Genomic DNA, 10,663 nt, shown 5'->3' on the forward strand with positions numbered 1-10,663 from the left:
ACAGACCACTCAGGCCTCACCTGCTCACCAAGTGAAATTCAAGGTCGGTCTTTCGAGCCCAGAGCCACCTCTGGGGCTTTATCTTTCTGATGAGAGATTAAACACTCACTTAAAATTTAAATGGACTTTTTAAAAGTCACTACTTTGATCCTTTCACAGTCTACAAGGTTTTAGAGTTGTAAAACCATTAAGATCTCTATCCTAAAGATAATCTAAGGCCTGTATTCAGGGGCTGAGTTAACTAGAAATCTGTTCTGGCCACTTAATATTCCAAGGGAACATTCTAGGGGAAGGGATGGAAAAAGACTCCATGGAGAGGTTCAGGATGGGGAGTGGGTGGGTACAGAGGAGCTCTGACAGGCCCGGGGACTTGCGGTGTGCTTCCAGACTCACAGCTTGAGCCCGTGGTTTGATACTTACGGACAGTGTCATTGCTGGAATCCCACGCCTCCACGAGCAAAGTGTAGGACCTCTGAAACACAGATAAACAACAGCTCAGTATTCAGAAACCGGGGTCAGCTCGCAAAGGTCAGGCTTTCTCGGCCTGCCTGCACGCTCTGCCAAACAAAACCGTGCGCCAAGACGGGACCCGTCTTCGCCGTGAAGTGAGGTCCTGGGTGTTCAGACCCAGACCAGCTCCCCACCCACCCCCAGCGCCCACCCCAAGTTGACAGAAGACGCAGCGCTCCCTGTCGTCCACAGGCAGGTCACCCCAAGTTCCGAGCAGGAAATGCCCCCTCCCGATTTGTGCACACTCGGCGGGTGGTTTCCCCAGACGTCCCAGCCCCTGAGCCTGTGGCCTGAGAAAGCTGCACAAAGAACTGATTCTCAGCTAAGCTACCAGGTATCTGGGCTGGGGAGTGGGGGTGCTCGTCCACTGAGGAGGGCTGCGGACTGCTGTTTCACTCCGGGCCTTGCTGGGGAGGCCCCCGGGGGCCCCTTTTCCTTTTCAGAACCCTTTGAAAGCCCTGTCTATGTGAGACCATCTCGGCTCCCACAAGTATCAGGTGACTCTAGGAAGCAGGAGGGGTGGGTAGGTGCAAAAAGACTCTGAAGACAAAGGCAGCAACCTAACTTAGGGGTGCACAGTGCCGGGGGTGGGGGTGCGGTGCTGGTAGAAGATAGGAAAGAAAGTATAAAAGGAAGAAAGAGCTGCACTCCATGGTTATATTTATTGATAAACTTTATCTGTCAATAAGATCTAACATTCCAGGAATAATCAGAGTCCACTAACCAAACAAATTCCCTGGATACTGGCGGGATGCCAGCCATTCTACTGAAGGCACCTTTTATCTTTCAGCTTATCTCAGAATTCCACCTCTCCCCTCAAAATCCAAGCCATTAGCAAATTCCCACTTTTACTCAAATCTTCATTTGTAACTTAGGATGAGGTCAGTCTCACAAAACACCAGGCTTTCAAGAAAGCATCTGCTGTCTTCGTGATGGGAAATATGTCCAGGAGGGGGTGGAATGGGAAAGGCGGGCACATGAACATTTCTCTGCACCCCTGCCTTTCACTGTCCAACACCAGTATGCTGGGAAGAGCAGCGTATATCGATCAAACACTGCGCCACAAGAAGGTAACTACAAGGTGAAGGCAAAAACAGAAGGGGGGAGGAAGAAATTTTAAAAAAAAGGAGCTTCATTCATAACTCAAGGCAAGCTTACTGCTCACACAGCGACCCAGCAGGTCTTTGAATATAAAAGTATCTTGTGATAGACCCTGCCTTGGAATTCAGCCGAAATATGTTTCATACTCAAAGCAGAGTAGGATTCCATTTCGTTCACTGATAACTGTGGGAAAATGCTCTGAGAAGCAAGCAGAACCAGGCAAGCCGGGGCATATACCCAGCCCTCTCCTGCAACCAGCCAGAGGTCCAAATTCACTGCTGTCATTGTTGATATTTTATTAGCGAAAGTTATACCTTATTTACTGCCTCTGCGTTTCCTACGATTTCCTACAAATTACAGGACCCCTCCCTGAGAACAGCAAGAAGTGAAGTTTCTCTACAGACGTGAGATGAGAGCCAGGTCCAAACGAGGCCACACGTGGGGCTGATGCTGGATAACGAAGCCCTTCACTTACAGGTCACGACAAGACCCACCTCTCCACTTGCACATATTGCTGCAATTTATCCTCTGATTAAACGCACCAACACGTGGAGTTCTGACAGACTTGCACCAGCACTAAACACGTAATGCCCACAAGCCCCACGCAAGGAAGGGCCTCTGGGATCAGCTGGCGTGACAGCAGCAACTGCTTAATGCTCAAGGGAGGGGGCGGCATCGTTCTTACACAAGGTCCTAGGAGGCCAGGCTGCCTTCAGACTCATCCTCCCAGAACTGGGAGACCTCAGAAGCCGCTGGCCAACACGCCCCGCCTTGAGGGGAAGGAGGGCCTGCATCTGGGTCTTCCCACGAACCGCCTTCTAGGAAACAGACGTGGGCTGGGGGCTGCAGCATTGGCGGTCTTGGACGGTCTCACTCCCAGGCTTCAGAGCAGGGACCACAGGTCTAAGACTCACCTCCCAGGGCAGGAGGACTCCTCCCCACCCAACCTTCAGGGCAAAGAATCCTCTCGGAGGCCCCTATTAGGGGGCACTCTCATCCCCCACTCTGTTCCCACACTATAGATCAGCAATCGAGATCCTTTGGCAATGATTATTAGTTGCCAGGGAGCTTTAACTTTTCCCAGGCCCATGCTTGAACTCTGTGCATCCCAGAAGGTACATCCAGACTCCAGGGTCCAGACCACGCGTGCTCACCTTATGCTGTCAAGGCCAGGTACCAGGTCCCAAATCGGCATTCCACTACAATCACATCACATCCAAGTGGCCACTGCCAACCTAACCCCAAGGGAGGCCGAATCCCAAGGCCCTCCTCACAGCGTGGCATGGGGGGCAGGTGAGATGACTGGCAGGTGTTCCAACTTACTAATAAGTTCATACAAACACCCCCACCCCCAAAGAAACACAAAAGAAAACTGCACACACCTGGATTTTTCTTGGTTTCAAGCTATAAGAATAGGATTCTTATATAAAGCTACCTGGCATTCACCTATTTTTCCTTTTTTTCCCCAGAAAAACAGCCAGGGGGCAAAGCAGGAGGGATGGGCAGGATCAGGCCTTCAGTTTGGGCTCACAGAGTGAATGGCTCTGCCCCTCCCCAGCTCCAGGGAACCTGGCAACCCGGGAGGTGGGTCTCCATTCCGTGCAGCAGGAAGGGGTGATGGTCAGCTTTCAGAAGGCCCTTTGGAGAGGATGCCCTGGGATTCTACTTCGAGGAGGGTCCTGGCCTCAAAGCGCCCCCGTGCCTGCCCCCGTCCCTGGCACCTGGGCTGCGGGAGGCCTGAGTTCCGCACCCATCCTGCCTGCGGGGGTTACCTTGGCACCGGGCAGAGTGGCCAGCACTTAATTGCCACATTAAGAAGGGGGGATGTGAGAAACAAGGTGATTGTGCTGAGAGCTGGGAGCTTCCTTTTCCTGGCAACAGTGGCAGCCAAACCAAGCCCTGAGAAGTGGCGGCTTCCCCTCCTGCAAAGCTGACAGACACAGACAGCCCACCCTGCAAACGGCACGCGTGCAGCGTCCAGAGGCCCTGGTGGGTGGCGGGGGCACGCCCTGGAGCGCCCAGCGTGCCCGGGGGGCCACTGTATGCAGTCATCGCCCCGGTCAGGCTGGGGCCCTGGGCTCTGCTGACTCGACGGTCGCGTCCTGTGGCTGGCCCTGTATCTGCACTATTTGTGAGGCGGCGGCATTATTCCCTGTAATCCTCGTTTCAGTCAATCCGGCCACACTATTGTCCTGCCTGCGTCTGGGTGGCCAGAGTAGAATATATTCCAGGCACAAACATATTACATAAAGGCTCCAGAAATGCCATGTGTGGGCACACACGTGCTCACCCCGACAACTCACGTGTGTGGCAGGGTTTGGGCAAAGTGAGGCACACAGCAGGGACGGCCACCCCATGGCGGCCCAGCTGAAACCTCAGTCATAGAAAGCAATTTAGTCTGCAGGGCTTGACATTTCAATAGAGTCTGATCTGGTTACAAAGGGTGATTTTCTCATGAAACTCCACCTCAAAGACTCACCAAGCGGGGCCCCAAAGCTCGGATCCAGATTGGAGACTCTCAATGAGATGCCCCCACCCCCTTTCCCATCATTACCCCTACCTGTTTGAAAAGCATCCCACTGATAATTAAATGCACCAGTTACAAAAGGGTGGCGAGGTTAATAGATAGAATACCGAGAAGCCAGCCAAGCACAACCGTCCGGTTCACACAGAGCAAGCCTGAACAAGATGCCTTTCTCCTCATTTACCAAAAGGGCAGAGAGACTGGGCTGAGCTGGTAGAGGACCCTGGACGTTTGACTATTTATGTAGCACTTTTAACCACTGGGACCCACGCTGTGGAACTGCCTCCCTGCACACACACTGCACCAGAGACAAATGTCTTTGGTGCCATAAAATCAAGGGCCACAGGGGAGGGATCAGAGACCAGTATGGGAGTCACAACACAGGCACTTACCCCCCCACCAAACCACCCCCCAGCAACTCCCCACCCCCCACCGGAGCCAAGATAGAAGCAGGACATTTCAGAACCCAGAAGCCTACTCCTCCTCCCCTACCATACTCCTCCTCCTCTAGAAAACCCAAGAATCATCACTTTCCATGTGTACTATTAAAAACATCTTCCTAAAGTTTAAAACTAGGTTAGCTGTGTTTGGGTCTAACTTTTTTTTTTTTTTTTAATGTATTTAAAGACTGGAGCAGCTTGGCACCTCACCTCGGCAGAGAGGGTAGAAACATGTCTCTAGAAGTTTACCAAGGGGAATTCTCAGGAATATTTGCCTTTACGGATTACCATGCTAATTGTATGCATGTCCAGAGATTATGCATTCTTACACGGTAACTAATCTTGAACGCTTGGCACTAGAACCAGGTTCTGGCCCTCCTACAATGGGCCAGCAGCTGCTCCGAATCCAGCCCAGGCCTCTGTATTCCTGTTTTCAGATCAGGACATGAAGACTCTGTTGCCTTGGCTTCGTTTTTTCATGAATAACATTTTTCCTCCAAGCTAAACTTTACACATGCCTTCATCCAAAGGTCCGTTACAACCCTTTGCTGTATAGCTTTTAGGCAGCGTTCAGATTTTTAGGCTGGCTTTCCAGGAGGCTGCGTGCTTTGTAAAGGGCTGCTGCCCCTCCTCCTACCCCATCCAACTTCCCTAAGTGCCTGCATGCCAAAAGCTCTACCAGTCTTGAGAAATGTTTGAAATCCCTGTAGAATGATGGGTGTGGAGTTGGTGGGTTGCAAACTCATGTAAGTACTGGAGATTTGAATAAGTTGCTAAGAAACAAGACAACAAGGAGAAGAACACACCGAGGCTACACCTGGAAGAGGAAAAAACTATGAGAAACCTAGTACCTTGCACAGGGAGTCCAAGCGGGGAGCAGCCATTGTGCAGACCCACAGCACCAAGCGAGCACAGCTCAATTTTCTCCCTGGCCAGGTTTTGCAATGTAGACATATCATTTCATCGCTTTAGTATGGGGGAGGTGTTTTAGGGAAAAGGGTGTTTTCCCCATACACAGAAAGTCCCTTGCTGTGAGCATGTGCGCACGTGAGCTGTTTGTGTGCACGCACACTGATCACGTGGGTGGCACATTCTGACTGCAGAAAGGGGCCAGGTCCAATGAGAACTCCATCCCTCCACTGGCTACCCAGGGACCAGGGACCTGGAAAGTGACAGTCGCTCAGTCATGTCTGACTCTTTGAGACCCCATGGATGATACAGTCCCTGGAATTCTCCAGGCCAAAACACTGGAGTGGGTAGCCTTTCCCTTCACCAGGGGATCTTCCCATCCCAGGGATCGAACCCAGGTCTCCCGAATTGCAGGTAGATTGTTTACCAGGGAATTTACAAGGGAAGCCCCAGGGACGCGAAGGACAGCATAAAAGGCAAAGGCATGTCAGTTGCAGTCTGTAACTAACCTTATAGCATCTGATTTACCCAGTGTCAATGGCATTTAAATAAGAGGCAGAGAGGTGAGGTGCCTGAACTGCTTCTGACAAAGTTTCTCCAGATTCACTTCACTCTAGGGCCAGCAAAACAGCAGTAGAGCGAACTGGGGTTCCTAAAAAGCTTTTCAGGCTGGATAGTGGTAATTATACTAATGTATTTTTAATGAGCAGGCACTCCTGGGATTTAGTACTAATTTTGGAAAGTGCAACTTACCCATTTCAGTGATTTCTAAATGGTTATTCCCCAATCTTTTCCGTTGAGCCCAATTACCTTTGATAATGTATGGTCTTATCACTGGGTTCCCTGATTGGAGGATCGTAAATCAGGCTCATTGCTTCAAGTCAAGCCCCTTCCAGCAGCACCACTAGGGTAATCAGAGCCACTGAAGAAAACCACCACCAGGCTGGGGCAGTGGACCCAAGTGGGACATAATCAAGAGGGCAGACCCACACCACAGAGCTTCTCACAAGGGCACTGTGATTATACTTCACATCTGACCGAATGATTTCCTCCTCTCCCATTCCAGACCATGAGCAGTTGTTTGATTTGGGTTATAATTCCAAACAAAAGACGTGAATTACACCACCTTCTAAAGTGACCTTCTTCTCTGCACTCTGAACCACCTCTCTGCCACTTTCAGCAAACCTGGGAGGACCCATGCAGATGGTAACTGTGGCTGCCTAAGGGTTAGAAGCTTTGGGGCCTGGAAGTTCAAGGTGTTTGTTTTAAAAAACCATATTCTCCTGAATTCTGTACCCAATTCAGCTATCACCTATTCAAGATAGCCCCTTTAAATAGACACACTCATTAATATTTAATTGGTAAGCTGAAATGAAGCTGTGCAATCTACTTCGATACTTATTCAGCTACCTGAGTGCTTTCACTTCAGTTAACACTCACGCTGCAATCATTCTTGCACGTTACAGACGTTAGGGTTTCTCCAGCCACACTGGAGCAAACAACAGGGCACACCCCAAGTCCACACTCCCGTGGGAAGTCAGGCTTACATGGCACAGCAGCCCTTCTGGGGGTGATGGGGTGGGGACGTGTTTATGAGGGACACAGGCATTTGGCGCAGCTTCAAAAGAACCACGCTCGCAGTGCAGCCCCAGCTGTCTTCCCCATTCGAGAAAAGCCAAGAGTCTATTTCATGGTTGGTGACCCGTGGGGCCTGGAAACCACAGAAGAGCACCAGCGAATCAATCGGCTCCCTGCCCTCAGACACCACTTCCGCTCGTTCCCATCTAGGGCTCTCTGCCAAATGTCAAAAGGAGACAGACACACCTCTGGGTCGGCCTCCCCAGCCAGCCTGGGGAGCAAGACTCCTCGTGCTCATCCCAGCTGGTTCTCTGACCCTGCTCCCCACGAGGAGCCTCAGCCAGCCCTGAAGCTTTCCCACATCACTAATAGGATTCCTTTTATGGTCTTGTGAAAAGCGAGGGGCTCCACACAGATCCTGTCGGCGGTGGAGCCACCTGCGGGCCCCTTCCCCCTAACTCCAAACACACGGTCAAGGGCGAGGGCCGTCAGTCCTCACAGTAAACTTGGGTCCAGCCAGATTAAAACGTGGCCAACCTCTTTAGCTTAGAGTTCTCCCTAATAGGGGATTAACAAACAAGATAAACGCTCTGTAAAAATGAAATCCCGCAACAGGCCCAGTCCTCCGTTCTCAGCGAATCCCACAAACCACAGGGGTTTATAAGCCCCTTTTAATGGCACGTTTCTGATAACTGTCTTATCTCAGACAGGCAGAGGGCACTTTGTAGTGCCAGCTCCAGTCAGCGCGGGCCTCGAGAGCCGCCGGGGCTTCCCACACTCCGAGGCCAGCTCCCTCCCCCCTCTCGCAGTCAGGATCCCAGCCCCAGCCCCGCGGTAGGAGGCGGCAGAGCGCGCCCCGTCCGAGCACGTGGCGGAGAGGACCCCGCGGGGCATCGAGCGCCCCCTCTCACCGCCCGCCCGCCCGGCGCAGGGCCGGCAAGCCCCGGTCCTGGCACCGAGTCACGCCTCCCGGGCGGCGGGAGTGGGCCAGAGGGCACCCACACGTCCCCCTCCCCTTCCTGCTGCGACCGCGCTCATCTCCTTCCTCCCATCTCGGGATGCTGCCGGGGCCCCGCCGGCAGACCCTGCCGCGGGGGGCCCGGGCCTGGAGCGGCTCTGGAGCCGGGGGTCTGTGTATTTGCTCCCGCAGGGCCTGCCTCAGGCGGGCCGCCCGTTCTAGGCTTCTGCGCGCCCCCCAAGTGCTCACGGGGGCCGCGCGCCTGCCGGACGAGGGCGCACCCCCGCCCTTCCCGGGGAAGTTTGCAAACACAGCTGTTCCAGAGCCCGGGAACCGCTGGAAGTGAGGCCACCAGAGCTACGCCGCGCGGGGGCGAGGGCAGGAAGGGAACTGCAGGGGGCGGAGGCTCCCGGGCCCGCGGCGCGGGCGAGAGCCCGGCCAGCCCGCGGCGCCGGCCCCCCCAGGCCCTAACCCGGTCCGGAGCGCGCCCCCGCACGCACCGAAATCTCCCGGGGAGCAGCGGGAAGCGGGCTCCCCACACCCTCCAGGAAGGACACGCCCGCCCTCCGGGCTGCTCACGGGAAACGGGAGGGTGCCAATTGGACGGCTTTGAGAGGCCAGAATTGTGCCCAGCCGCCTTCCACAGCGCATCAGGTTTAATTGGTTGAGCAAAGATCATCCATAATGACCTCCTGGCTCGGGCGGTTACTCTGGGGCCTCCAAGTTGCAAGTTTCAACCGGCCCTCCCGGGAGCCTTGCCTGACAATACCCTCTCGAGCCCCACTTTCCACTTTTTTTTTTTTTTTTTTTTTGCGCGGAGCAAAAAGCATCCGGACTGGGGCTTGCCAAGATCTAGCACAGAGCCCCGGCTCCCTGACCACCACCCCCATAGACGCCCCGGGCCTGCGCCGAGTTTCCAGCCAAGGCCCTTTAAATCCCTCTCCTCTCGCAAGAGAAAGCAGAGCTCGGCCCGGTCCGACCCCGGCCCGGTCCGCCACTCACCGGCCAGGCGAAACTGAAAGGCAGCACGATGCGGTTGCGTTCGTTGCCGCGACTGGCTTTGAGGTCGAAGGTGTTGCCCCCGATGACAGGCGTGGACCCCGAGCCGAAGCTGCACGGCCCCCCGGCCGTGACGCGCGACTGGTACTCCTTGAGGCACACTTTGAAGTACGTGTCACACTCGTCGCGGGAGCACTTGCGGTCCCCCGGGTTCCGGGAGCCGCCGCAGCAGTTCCCGTTCTGAAGCTCCCCGTTCACGTTCTCCATGGACAGGATCTCCAGCTCGAACTGCCCGGAGGCCCCGCACACCTGCCGGCGAGGGAGGGAGAGAGGTCAGCGCAGGGGAAAGTTGTTTTCTTCGAGGGTGGAAGCGGCGACTCCCTCCCCGCCCTCCCTGACGAGCCCTTGGCGCCAAGTGAAACTCATTTTGCAAAACTGGGTGCAAGGACTCAACGCGATTCCCGGGCTTAAGAGACTCGAGTGTGGGAACAATCCGACACGACGGTCCCCTGGGAACAGGAGCGGCGCGAACCCGCCGCCTGGAGGGTACATTTGGGAGCCCGGGGGTCCCCCTGGTCCAGGTGCAGCCTACCGGGCGCAGGGGCCCAGGCGGGAGCCGGAGCCCCAGGGCTCCGAAGCCCGCTCCAGACGCTCAACCGCAGGCGTCCAGGAGCGCCGCGAGGGGAAAGAGAGGATGGGCCGGGGAGGGAGGCCCGGCGGGCTCCTACCTTGGCTCGCAGGGCGCAGAGCAGGGCGAGCAGGAGGCTCAGGGGGCGCCCGGGCCGGCCGCGCGTCCGTGGGGACCGCATCGCTGCGCCGCGCGCCGCGGGCACTCGAGACGCCGCCGCCGCTGCTGCTCGCGCTGGTGCTGCCGCCGGTGCTGCCGTCGCCGCTGCCCCTGCGGCCGCCGCGTCCCGGCTCTAATATACTCCGCCGATTGGAGCATGCACGACTGGAAAACAACACCACTTTTCAAAAGCCCTTTCAAGAGCGGCCCGTTCCAGAAGGCAAAGAGCCCGGCCTCCTTTTATTATTCTGATGGCTTCTTTGAGGCGCTCCCCCTCCTCTTCCACCTCCTGGCTTTCTTTCCTTCTCTCGAGCTCTTTTATTATTATGATTATGCGCAGCCTTTTATTCCCTTTCAGATCAGCTGCTTGAAGAGGAGGGAGGGAGGGGAGGAAGAAAAAAAAAGCCGGAGCCCAGCTCGCGGTCCAGCCGCAGGTAGCACAATGACGCGTGCCCGCCCGCCCGGCTCTCGGAGAGGGACTCAGGGAGCCGGTCTGGGAGCCGCGGCCCGGGCTGGCCACCTCTACCCAGCGCGCGGGGCCGGCGCATGCGCCCGTTCATATTCATGAGGGGCGTGCCCACCCGCGCCACGCCCCCGGCGCTGGGGGGAACGGGGAAGGGCCCGGGGGCTCCGCGGCCCGCGGGGCGGCGCGGGTGCTTCGGGGCCGGTGCAGACCCCCTGGCTGCGGGCGGTCGGGCCCGGCGGGAGCGGGTGGAGCGCGGGGGGACGTGAAGGCTCTCTTGCTCGGGTGCGCGCGGGCCCCGCGCAGACCGCCCCCTCGGGCGCTCCGGGCAGTGAGCCGCCGGCTGCACGTCGGGGTGTAGGCGCCGCGGCGCTGCGGAGCGGTCGAAGCGGGG

General features: G+C 56.1%; 1 protein-coding gene across 1 annotated transcript in view; it reads right to left on the reverse strand.

Moving 5' to 3' along the window:
- JAG1 (jagged canonical Notch ligand 1) overlaps positions 1-10,345 on the reverse strand; it is a 44,424-nt gene extending 34,079 nt beyond the window's left edge. Inside the window, exons 1-3 of the mRNA XM_019972877.2 lie at positions 9,748-10,345; positions 9,023-9,328; positions 421-472 (exon numbers count right to left, since the gene is read on the reverse strand). Of these exons, the coding sequence (XP_019828436.1) occupies positions 421-472; positions 9,023-9,328; positions 9,748-9,828 (439 nt within the window). The 5' untranslated portion in view covers positions 9,829-10,345. The remainder of the gene's footprint in view (positions 1-420; positions 473-9,022; positions 9,329-9,747) is intronic.
- Positions 10,346-10,663: the final 318 nt, after the last annotated feature.

The sequence above is a fragment of the Bos indicus genome, chromosome 13 (assembly GCF_029378745.1).
Source record: "Bos indicus isolate NIAB-ARS_2022 breed Sahiwal x Tharparkar chromosome 13, NIAB-ARS_B.indTharparkar_mat_pri_1.0, whole genome shotgun sequence".
In the NCBI taxonomy this organism is placed as follows: domain Eukaryota; kingdom Metazoa; phylum Chordata; class Mammalia; order Artiodactyla; family Bovidae; genus Bos; species Bos indicus.